Source organism: Dipodomys merriami, unplaced genomic scaffold (genome assembly GCF_024711535.1).
Source record: "Dipodomys merriami isolate MVZ:Mamm:240054 unplaced genomic scaffold, mDipMer1.0.p SCAF_2, whole genome shotgun sequence".
In the NCBI taxonomy this organism is placed as follows: domain Eukaryota; kingdom Metazoa; phylum Chordata; class Mammalia; order Rodentia; family Heteromyidae; genus Dipodomys; species Dipodomys merriami.
In genome coordinates, this window is record NW_027203381.1 from 50,065,809 (window position 1) to 50,087,376 (window position 21,568).

The 21,568-nt window shown below is 40.1% G+C and overlaps 1 protein-coding gene across 1 annotated transcript in view; it reads right to left on the reverse strand.

Annotated features, from left to right (window-relative positions):
* Nucleotides 1-21,568, reverse strand: part of Cep192 (centrosomal protein 192) — a 153,271-nt gene that overhangs the window by 75,098 nt on the left and 56,605 nt on the right. Inside the window, exons 21-26 of the mRNA XM_070028853.1 lie at nucleotides 20,811-20,954; nucleotides 17,390-17,454; nucleotides 15,202-15,411; nucleotides 9,616-9,742; nucleotides 2,483-2,613; nucleotides 3-825 (exon numbers count right to left, since the gene is read on the reverse strand). Of these exons, the coding sequence (XP_069884954.1) occupies nucleotides 3-825; nucleotides 2,483-2,613; nucleotides 9,616-9,742; nucleotides 15,202-15,411; nucleotides 17,390-17,454; nucleotides 20,811-20,954 (1,500 nt within the window). The remainder of the gene's footprint in view (nucleotides 1-2; nucleotides 826-2,482; nucleotides 2,614-9,615; nucleotides 9,743-15,201; nucleotides 15,412-17,389; nucleotides 17,455-20,810; nucleotides 20,955-21,568) is intronic.

The following is a 21,568-nucleotide window of genomic DNA, read 5'->3' on the forward strand; positions in this document are numbered from 1 at the left end:
ACCATCACTTTCAGATGGGACATTGCACTTTTCTTCAAAAGTCACATGCTTGTCACTGCTGCTTGCTTCACTAACACACTCTTTTTGATTCTGATTTTCTCTATTTTCACGTATTTCTTCATACTCTTCTAAGAAGCAATGGGATGTTATTCTGGGGTTCCTTACTGATGAGTAGCTATTGGTTATTGGAGTAGAAACTGAGGAAGTTTCTTTCTCATTGTTATGCATATCTGACAATTTATTATTATCAATGAAACACGTCTTTGTATCAACTATTCTTGTAATTTTAAGAACTGAGCCTGAAGACTCTTCGGTTCCAAGTGGCTCCTGATTGTCCTGTTCTCCATTTTCATCACAAAAAATAGCTGCTATCTTTTCTTTTGGTTCCCTTATAATTATATTAGTAGCACATGAGTCAACCATATGGATGTCTTGAATAGTTTGTTCTTTTGGTAAAGATAAATTCCAAATATCAGAGGTGCCAGCCCTTGAAGACTCTTCCAATCCACCTTCAGACCTACTAACTTCTGTCTTCTTAAGGTATTTTTCCATATCAAATGCAGTGTACCCATTATTTTTTTCTAAGTCATTAGGTAAGGGATGAAACACTGTGGAATGGCCCTTTTGGTTACCATCTTGGTAAGAAGTCTTGTCTCTGGTTCTATTTCTAAGTGCCTTCATCATGACAACGAGCTGGGCAGGATCAGCACTCACTGACACATCTGCAATTGCTGAGGCAATGGTGCTGATCCTAAGTACAGAATCACCATCATTATGCAGTGAGTCATTGCATTCCTTGTGTTTGACACTACTGAAGGAAGTATCCTAAAATGAGAAAATTTACACCAGATAAACTTATTCTACTTTCACAGAGAAGTACATATATTTAGTCTTTATTTAAAGAAGCCCATTTTATCCACACAGAAATGTTCTAAGACCCAGTGATTGCCTGATACCAGGAATGATGACATCCAACTGTATAAATACTGCTTTTCCTAGAAACATTTATGCATATACTAAAGCCCATTTATAAATTAAAATACATAATAGTATTGTTAACACAATAACTACAACTAATTTTCTAACATACCAAGTATCCCAACTGTCTACCAACAGGAAAATGTACGTAAATTGTATATATTCATAAAATAGACTAAAACAAAGTAAGAAAAATGAACTTGTTTTTCTCATGTAACAAGCAAAAGTAAAAAAAAAAAAAGTGAAAATAAATTAAGTAAAGCAGGAATATATGCTATATGGTTTCTTTTTTATATGCATATTCAAAAACAGGATGGGCACAATGGCTCATCCCTATAACTCTTAACTACTCAGGAAGAAGGCAGAGATCAGGAGGATTGTGGCTTGAAGGCAGCCCAGGCAAAAAACTCAAAAGACCCATCTCAACCAGCAAAATTACTGGGCTCCATATACTCCTGCCATCTCAGCTCTCTGGGAAGCATATATAGGTGTGTTGATGTACAAGTCAGTCTAGACATAACTGAAAGTTCCTACCTGAAAAATAGCAAAATCAAAGAGTTAAAGGCTTAGCCCAATGGCAGAGGATATGCCTAGCAAGCATTAAGCATTGCATTCAAAATCTTGCTATCACCTAAAACATGGGAGTTGAACTACATGAATAAATTAAATTTCTCCTGGAGGAAAAGCCATAGTCAAAAACCGTGACAGGGGCTGGGAAGGTGGCCCAGTGGTAGAGCGCTTGCCTTGCATGCATGAGGCCCTGGGTTCGATTCCTCAGCACCACATAAGCAAAAAGCCGGAAGTGGCGCTGTGGCTCAAGTGGTAGAGTGCTAGCCTTGAGCTGAAGAGCTGAGGGACAGCGCCCAGACCCAGAGTTCAGGCCCCACAACCGGACCCAAAAAAAAAAAAAAAAAAAAAAAAACCCGTGACAAACAGGGAAAAATTACTTGCCAAATTTATATAAAAGGGCTCTAGCTATTAGTAAGGAAAAACAGTACAAGAGAAAAGCAGGCAGAGAAAAATGTTTAGGAACAGGCAATCTTTAGATCTTCTAACAATATTAGATGTCATGCAATCCTGTTGAGGAGGAAGAAAAATACCGTTTCTTAACTATTGGAAATATTCGCTTGCCCCCCCACAACCCTAAAGATGCAAGATACATCTGGTGATGGCTTTCTTGCTGGTAGACCATAGAAATAGAGCAGGACATCCCATAAGAAGAGACAATGAGTGGCTTGTATATTTGTATCTGGGCAATCTTTCTTGTATATGGGTATACAAATGGTGATAATTCATTCACTAGATGTATTTTATAAACTCCTTTGTGGGTATATCAAAATTAGTGAAATGGATTTTTCTTTTCATTAAAAGGAAACTTGTAAGAAAATTGAAACCAGGGAAATAAAACAAATGCAATGGTATATATTTTTCACAAATGATATTGTCTTACTCAGAAACTATAACAAGATAATCTTAGACTTCCTTTAAGAAAGCCTTAAACTACCTCTGTTTTGACTTTATTGGCAGTTAATGTCACATCATGTTCATCCACTTGTGAAATACTCTCCAGTGTTTCTGCCTGTAGTGTGACTGATCCTTCACTTAGCTGTGCCTGGGATGTTTCATTTACATCTTCTACAAGAAAAAAAAAAAACATTCAACTTACAAGTTTATACTATCTCTTGGCAACAATTCTAAATCAAGAGTATCAAAACAGAGCTGGGTACCAGTGGTAGGCCCTGAGTTCAAGAACCAGGCCCATGGGGCGGGGAAGGTAGCTCAGTGGTAGAGCGCTTGCCTTGCATGCATGAGGCCCTGGGTTCGATTCCTCAGCACCACATAAGCAAAAAGAAAAAAGCCGGAAGTGGCACTGTGGCTCAAGTGGTAGAGTGCTAGCCTTGAGCTGAAGAGCTGAGGGACAGTGCCCAGGCCCAGAGTTCAGGCCCCATGACTGGACCCCCCCCCCAAAAAAAAAAGTTAGAATTTGTTTAGTTTGTCAGAAATTGAATTTGTTTTGTTTCTGAAGTGATACTGAATATGTAAAATGTTAATAAATATATACATATATGTATATATACATGTGTATGGATACATATATATATATATATATATATATATATATATATATATATATTATTAACTGTCAAGGAAGAATCTTAATACCCCAAGCACCAGTTGTCCTAAGATTATTTAAGTGTATAGCCACTTGGACAAAGAAGAAATCTGATGGACTATTGTGGATTTTAATCTCTCCCTTGAAAGCATTCTCATTAACTGATTTAATATTTTTCAGTTTCAAAATTTCACATTAAAAAGTATATACTTTTATTTGTGTGTGTGTGTATATATGTATATATATATATATATATATATATATATATATATACTGGTACTGGGTCTTGAATTCAGGGGCTTGTGCTCTCCCCTCAGCTTTTCCATTCACAGCTGGCACTCTTACCACTTGAAATAAGCCTTTAGTTCCAAGTGTATACTTCCATAGAGTAGAAAATGAACTAACTATACGTATCTAGAGACTCTACCCAATTCTTCATTAAGAAATGGAATACAAAGCTGGGACCAGTGGCTCACACCTATAATCCTAGCTACTCAGGAGGCTGAGATCTGAGGATCTTGGTTCAAAGCCAGCCGGGGCAGGAAAGTCCACGAGAATCTTATCTCCAATAAGCCACCAGAAAACTGAAAGTGGAGATGTGGCTCAAGTGGTAGAGCACTTGTCTTGGACAAAAAAAAAAAAAGGAATATATCTTACACAACTTCACATGACACCTGTATTAGCAAAAAGAAGTGGCTCAATACTTATAGTTAACTAGTCCATTTGTGGGGGTTTTTTGGTAGTAGTTTTTTGTTGTTGTTTTGCAGAACTGAGAATTGAATCCAGGTCCTCAGGCTTGCTAGGCAAATGCTCAACTACTTGATGTATGCCTCTAACCCTTTTTGTTTGTTTTTATCCCCTCTGCTTTTTTTTTTGCTGGTCATGGGGCCTGAACCCTGGGCCTGGGTGCTGTCCCACACCTCTTCAGCTCAAAGCTAGCACTCCACCACTTGAGCCACAGCACCATTTCCGGCTTTTTCTGCTTATGTGGTGCTAAAGAATCGAACCCAGGGCCTCATGCATGCAAGGCAAAGCACTCTACCACTTAGCCACCTACCCAGCCCTTCTCCTATGCTTTTGAGACAAGGTCCCAGTAATTTTGTCTGGGCAAGCCTTGTACTTGAAATCCTCCTACCTCCACCTCCCAAGTAACTGGGGTAACAAGAGATCATCACTGCACCTGGTTTACACTAGTATTCTGCAAAAGAATTTGGTAAATTTTAGCTGACTTGCTTCAACTTTTGATTAAAAAGGAAATGTGAAATTATGTAAAAATCAAAATTGAAAAATCATAATCTGTATATTGTAATCCATAAAGAACATTATCACAAAAATAATTACATTACACATTAAAAAAAAAAAAAGCTGGGCACAATGGGTCAATCCTGTAATCCTAGTTCTTAATGAGAAAAAGACCACAGTATCATGGTTTGAAGCCAGCGAAAGCAAAAGTTTATGAAGGTCAGACTCCATCTTAGTCAATGGCTAGGCACATCCCTGTCAGCCAAAATATGTGAGAAAGTACAACTAAAAGGATCTAGTAGAGCGCGCCAAGCCGCCGGCCAGCCGGCCCGGCGGGGGCTGTGGGAGCCCCAGAGAAACAGCAGAGACACAGGGGGCCACTTTCAGAACATCAGGTACTGGTTTGCAGAACAGCAGATCGCCAGGAACAGAGAAACCTACCAGCCGGGAGTCTCCACGAGGATCCCACCCCCACCCCTCACTCTCCACCCGAGCAGAGAGGCTCCATCCCGCCAAAGCCGCTCGGCATCAGCAGAGTGACAAAAGGACCTGCGGCAGACCACCCGGCCCGCCTGATCGCGATCGCAACTATCCAGCACTCTCCACCCGAGCAGAGAGGTTCCATCCCGCCAAAGCGGCTCGGCGCGACAAAGGGTCCTGTCTGCAGACCACCCGCCCGCCCGATCACGATCCGCAACAACCCGGCGGGGTCACTTGGGCCCCAGAGGTACCGAGAAGAAGCTGCCTGAGCGTGGACACTCTTGACCCAACAGCTTCGACAGAGGCAGAGACAGAAAAGAATCACACAGAGCCACCACCGCCCAACCCAGCCCGGATTGCAACAACAACTGACGACCTACACCACACAGAAACAACCAGCTCCAGGGTGAGTACCCCACAGGGGAAGTGTATCCCTCAAGGGAGACCAGAGCTGGAGGGAATCCCCAGACCCTGACCTAGACTCCCTACCCCAGCACCCGGACCACAGGACCCACTAAAACTGGGAACTGTTTGAGAGCTCCACCAGCCCGTGGAGCACACTCAGCTGGCCAGGCTAGAGCAAGAGCACCCCTGGAAGGGAGCTTAAATGCCCAAGCCAGGAACAGCGCCCCTGGGTCAAGACTACCAACAGTAGAAGAAATTTGAACTGTGTCCCCCAGGCTGTATAACCTAGGGGGTATACACATCAGCACAGGCCTAACAAGCGCGCTCCAGGCTGGGGCCGGAACCAAGCCCGGGGATCCGGCGCCTGAACAACACAACCAACTCCTCCCAATTGAAGTAAAAAGCTGAGCATACGCCTCAACAGAGGGGAGAAAACCAGGAAACAACACTCCCCCGGGAAGCACGCCTGTGACAACAAAAGACCTGGAGGCCCAGGACAAGAGAAGCCCAAACCCCACCAAAACTCCACCCATATACCCTAGACTGGGAATTGGGCAACACAGGCTGCCAGCACCTGATAGTAAGCAGGAGCTCAGACTGTTAAGGCGGCTCAGCAATAGAGTGATAGTCTTGGATGTATGAGGCCCTGCATCTGATTCCTCAGCATCACAAAAGCAAAAAGGGTCAGAAGTGGTGCTGTGGCTCAAACGGTAGGGTGCCAGCCTTGAGCTGAAAAAGCTGAGGGACAGCACCCAAACCTAGAGTTCAAGCCCACAACCAGCCCAAAACAAATAAACAAAAACACATCAGGAGCCCATAGCAGACTCCAGCATTTGGGAGAGTGCATCCAGAGCATCTGTTCTTCACAAGAGCACCCGTAGGAGCAAACACAAGCAGTCTAGGCTGCTCAACCCTTCCAAAGGCAGGAACTGTCAGCAATCTACAGCAGAGAGCTGAGAATCCTAAGTAAGTCAGAATAGCAGCTGGAAATAGGCTCCCAACAGAACCCAGATCAGGCACAGACTCTCTCTACCAATACAGAATCAGCAACCAAGCAAAGACAGACACACCAAAACAAAATTGAAGAGCAGTCTCCTGAACCTCCATGCGAAAATCACAGAGAAAAATCACAAGGTTTACTACCACCCAGGAAAGCAAGCTCACCCCAAAAGCCAGCAGCCACACAGGGGAGAGCCCCAGTGGGAGCAAAGCAGGAATGGAAGACAAAGGCTACTTCCAAGGGATGCTGGAGGCAATGACTCAAGAAATAAAGCGAGAAATTTATCAGAAATTGAAAGAGCACAAGGATGAACTATCCAAAGAGATACAGGGTATCAAACAAGAGATGCATGCAAAAATAGAAGCTGCACAAACCTCAATAAGAAGTGAGATAAACGCCAAATTAGAGGTAATGCATACCTCATTGAGAGGTGAGATCAGTACTCTGAGAACCAACATTGAATCCATAAAGGGATCCATTTCCTCCATGCAAACCACAATAGAAGCCACTGTCAACAGAGTGAATGAAATGGAAGGTCGAGTGTCAGATACAGAAGACAGAATACACCAACTGGACCAAAACGTGACAGATATGGAAAAATTACTCAAATTAAACCAAAGGGATATTCAAGAGCAAGCAGATAATGCTAAAAAATTTAACCTTCGCATAATTGGAGTGGACGAAGGTGAGGAATTCCAGAGCAAGGGAATGCAACACCTATTTAACAAGATAATCAATGAAAATTTTCCCCACCTCAAAAACGACCATCTTAACTACATCACAAAAGCTTATCGAACACCCAACAAGCAAGACCCCAGGAGAAACACTTCTAGACACATTATAGTAAAAATGATAGATCTGAATAATAAGGAAACAATCCTGCATGCAGCAAAAATGAAGAAGGAGCTATACTACAATGGGAAAAAAATAAGAATTACTGCAGATCTCTCCACACAAACAATGAATGCAAGAAAAGCCTGGGAAAGCACCATACGAGCCCTGAGAGCCAATAACTGCCAACCCAGACTGATCTACCCGGCAAAGCTAGCATTCACATTTGATGGAGAACTGAAAACTTTTAATAGCAAAGAAAAACTAAATGAATTCATAAACATTAAGCCAGCATTACAAAGAATTCTAAGAGGGGGGACACAACCTGAAGAAAGCAGCCAGGAACTGGGGCCTGCCCCAAACAGGCATTACTCAAAGTCTAACTGAGCAAGCACAGGAGGAAAGGAAAAAAGAAAAACTTAGGAAAACGGAATGGCAGGGACAACAATGCATCTCTCTATACTTTCTCTTAATATAAATGGGCTGAATTCGCCAATTAAAAGAAAACGAACTGAGGACTGGATAAGAAAACAAGACCCATCCATCTGTTGCCTTCAGGAGACCCACCTCTCAGCCAAACATACAAACAAACTCAGAGTGAAGGGGTGGAAAAGGATCTACCAATCAAACGCCCCCAGTAAGAAAGCAGGTGTAGCTATCCTGATATCTGACAAAATAAACTTTTCATTAAAATCAGTACAGAAAGACAAGGACGGACACTACATATTAATAAAGGGAACAATCCAAGAGGAGGATATAACCATCATCAACTTATATGCCCCAAATATTGGTGCACCTAGATATGTCAAACAAATGCTCTCAAACTTACAGAATAAAATAGATCCCAATACGATAATACTAGGAGACTTTAACACACCACTCTCACCAAAGGACAGGTCTACCAACCAGAGGATTGGCAAAGAAGCTACCGAATTAAGAGAGGCCATACTGCAAGCGGAATTAACTGACATCTACCGAGTATTTCACCCTAAAACAACACAGTACACATTCTTCTCAGCAGCTCATGGAACTTTCTCCAAAATAGACCATATCATAGTTCATGCAAGGAACTTAAGCAAATACAAAGGGATCGACATAATCCCCTGTATCCTATCTGACCACAGTGGAATCAAGCTAGCTCTCAATAACAAAGCATACAGCAGAAATTTCTCCAATACATGGAAATTGAACAGCACACTCCTTAACAATGCCTGGATAACAGAAGAGATCAGAGAAGAAATAAAGCATTTCCTACAACTCAATGAAAATGAAAACACCTCACAAAGAAACTTGTGGGACACAGCAAAAGCAGTCCTGAGGGGCAAATTTATTGCCCTCAGTGCCCACATCAAGAGAATGGAGACAGACCAAGTAAATAATCTCATGTTGCAATTAAAACAGCTAGAAAAACAGGAAAAAATGGAACCTAAAGCTACTAGAAGAAGCCAGATAACCAAATTAAAAGCAGAGATTAACCAATTAGAAAATCAGAAAACCATAACCAAAATAAACCAAACAAAAAGCTGGTTCTTTGAAAAAATAAACAAAATTGATGGCCCATTGGCTAGATTAATTAAAAAAAGAAGAGAGGAAACCCATATTAATAGGATTAGGGATGCCACGGGAAACATCACCACACGTACCCAAGATATCCAAACAATTCTAACAGACTACTTTCAAAAGCTATACTCTCTAAAGGAAGAAAATCGGGCAGAAATGGATGCATTTTTAGAGAAATACAAGTTGCCCAAACTGAGCAAAGAAGAAGTTAACCAATTAAATAAGCCAATATCCTATAATGAGATACAGGAAGCTATCAAAAGTCTTCCAACAAAAAAAAGCCCAGGACCAGATGGATTCACAGCAGAATTCTATAAGACCTTTAAACAAGAACTAATACCCATACTCCTCAAGCTCTTCAGAGAAACAGAGAAGGAAGGAGCTATCCCAAACTCATTCTACGAAGCCAATATCACACTCATCCCCAAACCAGGCAAAGACCCAACCAAAAAGGAGAATTACAGGCCAATCTCCTTGATGAACACAGATGCAAAGATCCTTAACAAGATTCTAGCTAACAGAATCCAGAAACACATAAAAAAAAAAATAATTCACTAAAAGGATCTAGTAGCCAGGTGCTGGTGGCTCATGCCTATAATCCTAGCTACTTAGGAAGCTAAGATCTGAGGATTGGGGTTCAAAGCCAGCCCAGGCAGGAAAGTCCGTAAGTCTCTTATCTCCAATTAACCACCAAAAAACTGAAAGTGGTACTGTGTTTCAAGTGGTAAAGTGCTAGCCTTGAACTGAAGAACTGAGGGACAGCGCCCAGTCCCATAGTTCAACCCAATGACCAACAAAAATTAAATAAATAAATAAATTATATATATTTATATTTATAAAGATCTAGAACCAGGTATGAGATTCTATGCCAAAAATAACCAGCACAAAAAAGGCTGAAGGAATAGTTTTAAGTTGAAGAACATCCATATAGCAAGTATAAAACCCTGAGTTCAAACCCCAATACTGTTCCTAAAAAAAGATCCTAAAAATCTTTTCATTTAATTACCTGAAAATTGATCCGGGTTAGGATGAGCTATTTCTTCCTCCCAATTATCTCTTGACATATCAGATTTTTGTATTAAAGCAACAGGTTCTCTCTCCTCTGGTGATCTAATAAAATAACCAAATGATGGCTACAAAATAATTAAACATGAATTAATGTTACCTAATGTTCAAAAGCTTTGGGAAATTATAGATTACTTTATCTAATAATGGTAACAAAGAAAAATTACTTCAACAAGACTGTTCTTTTCACTTAGCCTTTAATTAATGCAGCCATTTCCTTCCCTAACATTAACTATCATTTAATCATTAGAACTACCTCTGTCAAATAAGTTAGCCTTACCAAGAAATCTGAACTAAAACAATACAATGGCGGGCATGGTGGTACCTGACTGTTATCCCAGTTACAGCTGTGAAGATTAGGAGAATAGCAATCTGAGGACAGCCCTGGGTAAAAACTTGTCAAACAAACCAAGAAAGGATTGGGAGTAAGGCCCAGAGTTTAAACCGCATATGAGCACAAAAGGAAAACACAGAGGTGACACTTTATTTCCCAATAATTGTTCTTAAACATTCACTATATATTAGGTATTGCTCCAATTATTACTAATATTTTAATGAGAAAAAAAAGATAAAAAGTCCCTACCTCAGGGAACTGACAGTACAGAATATAGTAGTATTTATTCTATATTATTTATTCTAGAATAAACGCATCTGAGAAAATATATGTAAAGATTAGATATGTTCCTACTGACTTCAGAAAGTTCTACAATCAAACAGAATATGGAATTCTTACTTGTTCTCACTACCTTCTCATGATAGACACAAAGTATGAATTAACTAAGTGCACTTAACTTTTTATTAATCTTCACTGAGAATTTCCTTGATGCAATCATTCGAAGTATAAAATTTTATAATTGTCAAAAATTCTGAATAACATGTATTTTTCCAATATTTAGTGCTTTGTTCATGTATGTAAGAAAGAATTCAGACACAACTATACTCAGAAGGTTGAGGATCAGTAGATGACTGGATCAAGAAAATGTGGTAAATATATATACACAATGGAATTCTATGCCTCCATCAGAAAGAATGATACTGTCCCATTTGTTAAATGGGACATTTCCCATTTGGAAAAAATTATATTAAGTGAAGTAAGCCAGACTCAAAGAAACATAGGTTCCATGGTTTTCCTTATCTGCAATAACTAGTATATGTCTAAGACAAGCAGAAGAGGTCAAAAGCTATGTACCTATGACCATATAACCTGATACTAAACAAAATGAACCCCAAGATAGGGACACAGAGATTTTATCTTTCTTGTTCTTTTTAATGTACTTATAATGTACTATGTGATTTTTTTTGTTGTTGTTGTTTCTTTGTATGTTCTTCCCCCATGGTATAACCCCTGTTTTCTCACTGTATTTGATTCTGGTGTCCTGCATTTTTCTAATGTGGGGAGTGGAAGGGAAATAACAAAATGCTGAAATAAGGATACAGGATGACCCATTGTAACAATGAGATGTATAAGACACTATGTTGAAAACGAACTTTACAACTTTGGGAGTGGGGAGGGGGAGGTGGGGAGGAAAGGGATGGTAGGGGAAAAACAAAGGAGAATTAACAATGCTTGATAGGAAAATGACTCATTACTTTGCTCATGTAACTGTAACCACTCTGTACAGTATCTTTATAATAAAAATATATATTTAATTTTATTTTTATTTGTTTGTTTTTTTGGGTCCGGTCATGGGGCCTGAACTCTGGGCCTGGGCGCTGTCCCTCAGCTCTTCAGTTCAAGGCTAGCGCTCTACCACTTGAGCCTACCACTTCTGGCTTTTTTCTTTTTGCTTATGTGGTGCTGAGGAATCGAACCCAGGGCTTCTGGCATGCAAGGCATGCGCTCTACCACTGAGCCACCTTCCCAGCCCCTTAATTTTATTTTTAAAAAGGAAGGTTCAGGATCACATTTAAGGTCAGCCTAGACTACATACCAAGAACATATCTCCCAAAAGGAAAAATTAAATTAAAAACCAAGTGCCTTCAGCTCACACCTGTAATTCTAGCTACTCAGGAGGGTGAGATCTGACAACTGCAGTTCAAAGCCAACCTGAGCAGAAAAGTCCATGACACTCATCTCCATGTAACTACTAAAAAAGCCAGAAGTGCAGCTGTGGCTTAAGTGGTAGAACACTAGCCTTGAACAACAACAAAAAAAAGACAACTCAGGGACAGCACCCAGGCTCCAAGTTCAAGCTCCAGACTGGTACCTGAACCCCCCCTCCCCCCCCCCCAAAAAAAAAGTCAGCAAGAAAGGAGAGGGAGAAGGAGAGGGAGAGAAGGAGAAGGAGAGAAGGAAAGAGGGAGAGGGGGAGAGGAAGAGAGGGGGAGAGGGAGAGGGAGAGGGAGAGAGGGGAAGGGAAGAGAAAAGGGAGGGGAGGGAAGGCAGGGAGGGAAAGGGAAGGGGAGGGAAGGGAAAAGTCTATAAAAAGGATTTCACCTGTAATGTGATTCTAGCTACTCAGGAGTCTGAAATCTAGAGGACTGCAGTTCAGTGCCACCCAGATAAAAGGCTGTGAGACTCCAATTAACCAGCAAAAAGGGGAGGCATGGCTCAGGTGGTAGAGCATAGGCCATGAGCAAGCTAGCTTGTCTCAAGCAAGAGCACAAAATCCCAAGTTCAAGCCCTAGTACTGACCAAAAAGAGAAGGGAAAAAAAAGGATACAGTAGGAATTCAGTTACTTCCCTCAGAATCTCAAATTAATCTAGGCAGAACATTCTACCTCTGAAGTATTTTTTTTTTTACAGTTCCAAACTTGTTATATTAACTGTGATTTCTAGTACTACATCTATTACTTTGAAATTATACACTGCCATAGTAAACATGTGGAATGTTCCCTAAAGATCCATGAACTAAGTTCCCAATCTATGTTACTACTAGGAGGTGGTAGAATTGGGGTAGAAATGGAGCCAGGTGGGAAATTAAGTCATTGGGACTCTTGCCCCTTCCCAAGTCTTGCTTCCTGGCTATCCCAAGCTGAACAGATTCTTTTACAATGTGTTCCTACCATGACACACGTACTACTGTGTTGTCAACATACTACTATGCTGTCACAGTAATGTTGCCCAAAGCAATAGGCCTAAGCCTCCAGACTGATACTGCTGAAATCATAAGCCAAAATAAATCCTCTTTCCTCTCAAGTTGATCTTAGCCATTTTTTGTCATAGTAACAGTAAATAAAGTTATTCTTCTTGACTTCAACTTTAAGAAATACCCTGTCCAATATCCCTAATTCCCCATATAGAATTTACCAGCAAATCCTCAGGATAAATCTTGAATACTTCTACTTTTGATCATCATAATCCCCAGTTTTCACCACCTCTCTTCCCTTCTATTAAGTGTATGCCTGCTTCTATTTCTCCTCTACTTTACCTTTCTCCACCCTGCCCTCATAAAGATAGTGGCATCCTGTTACTACTGTAGATGAACCTGGGAACCTTCTGAGTACAACCCAACTCCTACAAGGAGCTCTCATAATCAGGTCCTTGTAAGTAATCATGCAATATTATTCCACTCTGCCCTCTACCTCTACTATAGCCCCTCACGTTAGTTCTACATGCCTTCAGTGAACTACTCTAGTCCCTGCTCCCCCTATTAGTTATGTGCCTTCAGTAGACCATTCTAATTCATGTCCACTCACATTAGCTCTGTCTGCCTTCAATGCATTAGGCCTCATTCTAAACTCTGGGCCTCATACACATTGTCTTCCTTGGTTGGGAATACTGCTTTTCTAGATCTTTGAGCAACTGCCAATTTTATGCCATGTAAATGCCAGTTTAATGTCATCCCTTAGACATCATTCTTTTTTTTAACTGTATTTTTTCTTTTATTTTTTTGGTACTGGGGATCAGACCCAGGACATTGTACTTGTTAGGCAAGTGCTTTGCCATTGAGCTATATCTCAGCCCTCAGACATCATTCTTAACTGCAAAGTGAAAATATCTTCTCACTTATTCTTTGAAGTATTTACCACTCACTAATATGAATAATTTTTTCTATGTATTATTAAATTTTATTAAATCAAAACCCTCCTGCATTTCAAAACATCTTTTAGGATGGAGAAAAAATGACTTTTAGAATTTTTCCCACCAATACAATAGCAACAAATTTTTTCAACATGTTTAGTGCTAAATACTTCACATGCATCATCACATTTAATTCTTAAAACATCATCTGAAACAGCATCCCATTTTAGAAATGGGAAAAACAAGGCCCAGATAATTAAATAAATGATTCAAAATTATAGAACTAGTTAAGACTTAGAAGCTGAATCGTGTCTAACCATAAAAGTACTAGGCTAGGGGCTGGGAAGGTGGCTCAGTGGTAGAGCGCTTGCCTTGCATGCTCGAGGCCCTGGTCTCGATTCCTCAGCACCACATAAGCAAAAAGAAAAAAGCCGGAAGTGGCGCTGTGGCTCAAGTGGTAGAGTGCTAACCTTGAGCTGAAGAGCTGAGGGACAGCGCCCAGGCCCAGAGTTCAGGCCCCACGACCGGACCCAAAAAAAAAAAAAAAAAAAAAAAAAAAAAAGTACTAGGCTATCATGCCCCATTCCTTCTCTACAATTACTATGCTCTAGGTATACCATCGAAACATTCAAAATACAAATTCTTTTTTTGGTTGGTCGTGGGGCCTGAACTCTGGGCCTGGGCACTGTCCCTCTGCTCTTCAGCTCAAGGCTAGCACTCTACCACTTGAGCCACAGCACCACTTCTAGCTTTTTCTGCTTATGTGGTACTGAGGAATCGAACCCAGGGCCTCATGCATGCAAGGCAAGCACTCTACCACTAAGCCAACTTCCCAGCCCTCAAAACACAATTTTTTTTTTTTTTTTTTTTGGTCGGTCGTGGAACTTGAACTCTGGGCCTAGGCACTGTTCCTGTGCTCTTCAGCTCAAGGCGAGCACTCTACCACTTGAGCCACACTGCCACTTCTGGTTTTCTAGTGCTTTATTGGAGATAGGAGTCTCATGGACTTTCCTGCCGGGCTGGCTTTGAACTGTGATCCTCAGATCTCAGCCTCCTGAGTAGCTAGGATTACAGGTGTGAGCCACCAGCACCTGGCACAAATTCTATTATTATGGTTTGAATATGTTTTGTTCTCACCAAAACTAGTGCTAAAATCTGATCCCCAATATTCACAATATCAAAAGATAGTAAAGCCTTTCAGAAGGTTATGAGGCATGGGCCACTTGAAGGGATTAATGTGGTTCTAAAGAGTGGATTTGTTGTAATAGGAGACTTAGTTTGGCTCCTTTGGGTTTCTCTTGCTCCCTTTCTATCTGACCCATATGCCCAAACTACCTGCACCTACTTCTCTAATCAGAGTAGCTACATTAGAGGACATTACAGAACAGGCCCTCAGCAGAAACTGATGAGATGTGGTCACCAAATCCTGCACTTACCACCTCCAGAACTGTGAAGGAAAAAAAACAAACTTTGCTTCATATCTTGTATATTTTGTTATAGCAACAAAAAAATGATCTTAATATATAAGTAATTGTCATCAATTCTAGCAAATTCCATACTTACTCTTTTCTCACTATTACCACCACCAAGGCAACCAAGAGCTTCAGATCTTTCAGCAAAGAACTCTCCTAATGACAGACGTAAATAACTGGCATCATCTGGGTCAAATTCTGATGTATTATGTGATTTCTTCAACAGATTATAATTAATTGTAGCTACCCAGGATGAATCCCCAAATGTAGCTGAAATGTTCTGAACATCTATGTTTTCTGCCTAAGAAAGAAAAAAATTTTTTTACTCTAGCAACTTGTCTCTTGAGTATCCTAATATGAGAAACTAAAAACAACTTTCAAGTTCATTAAATTTCAATATTCACATTTTTAAAACATTATCCAAACATCTGGACAAATTCAGAATAAGCAGATAATGGCATTCATTAAAAAAACTCATATTGGGCAGGGAAGGTGGCTCAGTGGTAGAGCGCTTGCCTTGCATCCATGAGGCCCTGGGTTCAATTCCTCAGCACCACATAAGCCAAAAAGGAAAAAAAAAGCAGGAAGTGGCACTGTGGCTCAAGTGGTAGAGCACTAGCCTTGAGCTGAAGAGCTGAGGGACAGCGCCCAGGTCCAGAGTTCAGGATCCACGACCCGACCCAGGACCCAAAAAAAAAAAAAAAGAAAGAAAGAAAAAAAATCATATTTAAATACTTATATTACAATAAGCATAGTCAACATATACAACACCATCTCAAATCAGAATCTTTAGAAAGCTTATATCTCCACTAAAATCAAACAGGATTACTTCTTTTAAAAATACTTTTTAGGGGCTGGGAAGGTGGTTCAGTGGTAGAGCACTTGCCTTGCATGCCTGAGGCCCTGGGTTCGATTCCTCAGCACCACATAAGCAAAAAGAAAAAAGCCGGAACTGGTGCTGTGGCTCAAGTGGTAGAGCACTAGCCTTGAGCTGAAGAGCTGAGGGACAGCGCCCAGGCCCAGAGTTCAGGCCCCACGACCAGACCCCCCCCCCAAAAAAAAAGAATACAAAAATAGCTATATATGCTTTTAAAGCAATTTTAGATAAATCAAATATAGATAGAGATAGATGTAGATATACAAATATATCTTGTCCAGATGCTGATGTCTCACACCTGTAATCCTAGCTACTAAAGAAGTGAAGATCAGGAAGATTATATTTCAGAGCCAGCTCATAGGTTTATAAGAACTCATCTCAACAAATAGCTGGAACAGTGGGGCACATATGTCATTCCAGCAACAATAAGAAGTGTAAATAGGTGGATCACAGTCGAGATGAGCCCAAGTAAAAATCAAGATGCTGTCTCTTAAAAAGAAGTACCCAGGGGCTGGGAATGTAGCTTAGTGGTAGAGTGCTTACCTAGCATGCATGAAGCACCAGGTTCGATTCCTCAGTACCACATAAACAGAAAAGGCCAGAGGTGGAGCTATGGCTCAAGTGGTAGAGTGCTAGCCTTGAGCAAAAGAAGCTCAGAAACAGTGCCCAGGTCCTGGGGGGGGGGGGGGGGGGGAGGAGGAGGAGGAGGAGGAGGAGGAGAAAGGGGAAGGGAAAGAAGGGGAAGGGGAAAGAGAAGGAGGAGAAGAAGCAGAAGAAGCAGCAGCAGCACCCAGCTTCTCATCATGTAAGAAGGGGAAGAAGAAAGGGGAAGGGGAACAAGAAAGGGGAAGAAGAAGGAGAAGAAACAGCAGCACCCAGCTTCTCATATATATATATATATATATATATATATATATATATATATATATATATATATATATAATATTATATATACATATATATAGATGTATATATGTATGTATATATATATACATATATATACCATCTTCAATAATATAGAAGAATAAAGCAGAAGCTGTCTTAACCATAGCTGGGCACAGTAGCTTTACAACTGTAATCCTAGTTACACAGGAAGCTGAGATCTGAGGATCATGGTTCAAAGTCAGACTGGGCAGGAAGGTCCATCAGCCTCTTATCTCCAAATAACTACCAAAAGGCCAAAAGTAGAGCTATGGCTCACTTAGTAGAGCACTAACCTTAAGTAAAAGGGTCAAGGACAGCACCTAGGCCCTAAAGCCTTAAGACTAGCATAATAACGAAAAAAGAAGTTGTCTTAACAAAAACGAAAAAAAGATAGTATTATTTGGAAAGAAATAAACATTTTGCCTATATTTAAATTAATAAACAAAAACTTCTGAACTTTAGAGTAAATGTTACAAACCTGTACAAACTGATGCTCTTTATTAAATTCTTCTTCATCTCGTGCAATCAAATCCAATGCTTCAGCTTAAAAGAAATAAGAATTTAAATTTACATATCACATTAAACAAACACTTTTTTTTTTTGGGGTCCAGTCATGGGGCCTGAACTCTGGGCCTGGGCACTGTCCCTCAGCTCTTCAGCTCAAGGCTAGCGCTCTACCACTTGAGCCACAGCGCCACTTCCGGCTTTTTTCTTTTTGCTTATGTGGTGCTGAGGAATCGAACCCAGGGCCTCAGGCATGCAAGGCAAGCACTCTACCACTGAGCCACCTTCCCAGCCCTAAACAAACACTTATATACAAGTTAGGAAAACAAAATATCATGGAAAGCAGTTTTTTCAAAGTATGTGAAACGGATTCACATGGCTTACGTATCTGCAGAAATTTCTATCAAGTAAAGAGAGGAGGGGAAGAGAACACAATCATAACAGGCAATGCATATTCTGCAAAATGAAGAAAACTGAGGGAAGGGATTGGGTTAGGAAGGGGAGAATAACAAAAGGGGTAAAAAGTAATCAAGATGCACAGTATTCGTAAACCGCTTTGTTGAATGGCAATTAATTTGAATAACTAAAGAAAATATTAAAATAAAAGCCAGACATCAGGGGCTGGGAAGGTGGCTCAGTGGTAGAGCGTTGGCTTTGAACTGAAGAGCTGAGGGACAGCGCCAAGGCCCAGAGTTCAGGCCTCATGACCGGACCCCAAAAAAAAACAAAAACAAAAAAAAAGCCAGACATCAGTGGCTCATGCCTGTAATCCTAGCTACTCAGGAGGCTGAGATCTGAGGATCTCGGTTCAAAACCTGCCCGGGAAGGAAAGTCTGTGAGACTCTTATCCCCAATTAACCACCAGAAAACCAGAAGTGGTGCTGTGGCTCAAGTGGGAGAGCACTTGCTTTGAGCTGAAGAGTTGAGGACAGCATCCAGATTCAGAGTTCAAGACCCACAACCAACAAAAAATAAATTAATTAATTAAATTAAAATTAAAAGGCTTAGTCAGGCGCAGGTGGCTCATGCCTATAATCCTAGCTACTCAAGAGGCTGAGATCTGACGATCAAGGTTCAAAGCCAGCCCAGCAAGAAAAGTCCATAAACTCTTATCTCCAATAAACCACCAGAAAACCAGAAGTGGCTCTGTAGCTCAAGTGGTAGAGCACTGGCCTTGACTGAAGAGCTGAGGGACAGCGCCCAGGCCCAGAGTTCAAGCCCCACGACCGACCGAAAAAAAAATTAAAAGGCTTTACCTAAAAAAAATACAAAAAGAATGTTTTCTGTGATTATGATTGTCAAATTTTTGCTAATGAACATGCTACTATGATTGATTACATCACTTGACAATAAGCCACGATTTGCCAAAAGGCTTTACAACTAAGTTTTTTATTTCTAAAAGATTAACCAGCTGGGAACCAGTAATTCACAGCTGTAATCCTAGCTACTCAGGAGACTGAGATCTGAAAATCACAATTTGAAGCCAGCCCCTGGGCAGTAATAAAGTCCATGAGATTCTTATCTCCAATAAACTATCAAAGTAGTTAAATTTTATGTTTTAAATTTGTTATTGAACAGTGTGAAATAGAGACATTTAGTTTCAGTCTTCTTCATATGGATATCCAGTTTTCCCAATACTATTTGTTTAAGAAGCAGCCTTTACTCCAATGTATGCTTTAGAGACTTGTTGAAAATCAGATGGGCTGCATGGGCTTTTCTCTGGGTCTTCTCTTCTATTGCATTGATCTAAGCGTCTGTTTTGGTGTGAATACTATGCAGTTTTTAATATAGCTCTGTAGTTAAGAACTGTGATACCTCCAGCATTGCTCTTTTTAGTCAGGATTTCTTTGGTTATTTGGGATTTTTGTGCTTCCATGTAAACTTTAGGATGTTTTTCTATTTCTGTGAATAATGTCACTAGAATTTTGATGGGGATTACATTGAATCTACAGTTCACTTTTGGTAATATACCCATTCTCACAATATTAAATTCAGCTGATTGATGAACATCCCTGGGATGTCTTTCCATCTTCTAATATCTTAATTTCTTTGTCTTTTTCTTTTTCTTTTTTTTTTTTTTGCTGGTCTTGGGCTTGAACTCTAGGCCTGGGCACTGTGCTTGAGCTTCTTTTGATCAAGGCTAGAGCTCTACCAGGTGAGCTGCAGCATCACTTCTGGCTTTTCCTGAGTAGTTTATTTGACTTTCTTGCCCGGTCTGGCTTTGCACCACAATCTTTAGGCCTCATAGCTAGTATTACAGGTATGAGCAACCAGTGTCTGGCTCCTTCTTATTTTTTTAGTTCAGTATTTTATAGCTTTCATTGTAAAGATCTTTCACCTTCCAGGTCAGGCTTATTTATTCCTAAGTACTTAATTTCTTTTGAGGATATTATGAATGGATCTGCATTTCTCATTTCTCAGCATGTTCGTCATTGGTATATAGAAATATATATATATAGAAATATAATATATACATATATTAATTTTGTATCCTGCTTCTTTGTGCAATGCATTTTATTACATCTAAGAGTTTTCTGGTCAAGTATTTGGGGTCTGATAAATGATTCTGTCATTTATAAGCACGGATAATGTGATATCTTCCTTTCCTATTTGTATTCCTTTAATTTCTTGCCTTCTTGGTCCGGCTAAAATTTCAAGCACTTTATATTGAATGAAAAAGAAGAAAAGTAGACACCCTTGCTCCTAAAATTTACTGCTTAGATGGTATTCTGTCATTTGAGCCATACCTCTAGCCCTATTACTTCACACAAGTTATTTTGGACATAAAATCTCATGGACTTTTCTACCCAGGCTAGCTTTAAACCACAATCCTTAGTTGCTAGAAGACTGGCACCCAGCAAGATAACCACTTGCATTGTACTAATTTGTTTGTGATGATATTCTGAGATTGCTTTCTTTCTGAGATTGTGATATTGTTTGTTTTGTTCAGCCACATTAAATTTTCTTTCTGGAATATAATCATATTCTGAAAGCTATTCACTATCTTATATAGGAAAAATAGGCTTGGGTCTGTCAGTTATAATTGTTTCCTTAAGCAAAGACAGTAAGTCACAACAGCATTCCTTTGATTCCTTTTAAGACCCATGTTCTTGCAAGATTGTAAAGGGCTTTAAAAGCTTTCCTTGTTCTATTTTAAAATTCTCTCCTGAGCATAATGAACTGTGCAGTTACCAAAGTCCATTCTAGAACAAAAGTGAAGAAAAGTTGTAGAAATGATGGAAGAAAAGTAACAGAAAAATAAAATCATGCCAGACATGAGGGAAAAAGCTGAGCTACAGCATGAGGCCCTGAATTCAAACCCTGATAGTGGCACCAAAAACAAAACAAAAAAACAAAAACAACAACAAAAAAAACGTGATTATCTAAATACTTACAACCAGATCTGAAATCTTCATTTATCCCATCATTTGGAGACATCTGTAAATCTTGTTTGTTATCAAAAGATGTATAATAGGCAAGGTCAGTGACCCATTTGCCCTCTTCATTTTGATAGACCACATTTTCTGAAAGATCTCTTTCTAAAAATTAAATCCCAAAAACATCCAATGACATATGTAGTAATTAAAGTTATACATCTCCAAATAAACTTTTTGTAACTACTTTGGCTATCAATAGTACGTAAGACTCTCCAAAACTAGACAGAAAAAGGGAAATACAGGTAGGTACTGGTGGCTCATGCCTATAATCCTAGCTACTCAGGAGACTGACATCTGAGGATCATGGCTCAAAGCCAGTCCAGGTAGAAAAGTTCATGAGACTCTTACCTCAAATTAACCACAAAGAAGCCAGAAGTAGAGTTGGGCTCAAGATACAGGGTTCTAGTCTTGAGCAAAAAACCTAAGGGACAGTATCCAGACCCCAACTTCAAGCCATAGTACTAACACACACACACAGAAAAAGAAACACAGAGAGAGAGAGAGAGAGAGAGAGAGAGAGAGAGAGAGAGAGAGAGAAATCCATCTCTTCCTGCAAAAAAGTACTTCTGTGACTAAAACAAGCCAGGCTTACTTACAAAAGTTTGTAGTAGAAAATGAGAAATAACAGAAAAGAACACAAAAACACAAAGAAACTATGCTGGAGGGGTGGCTTAAGTGGTAGAGTGCCTACCTACTACATGTGAGGCCCTCAGTTC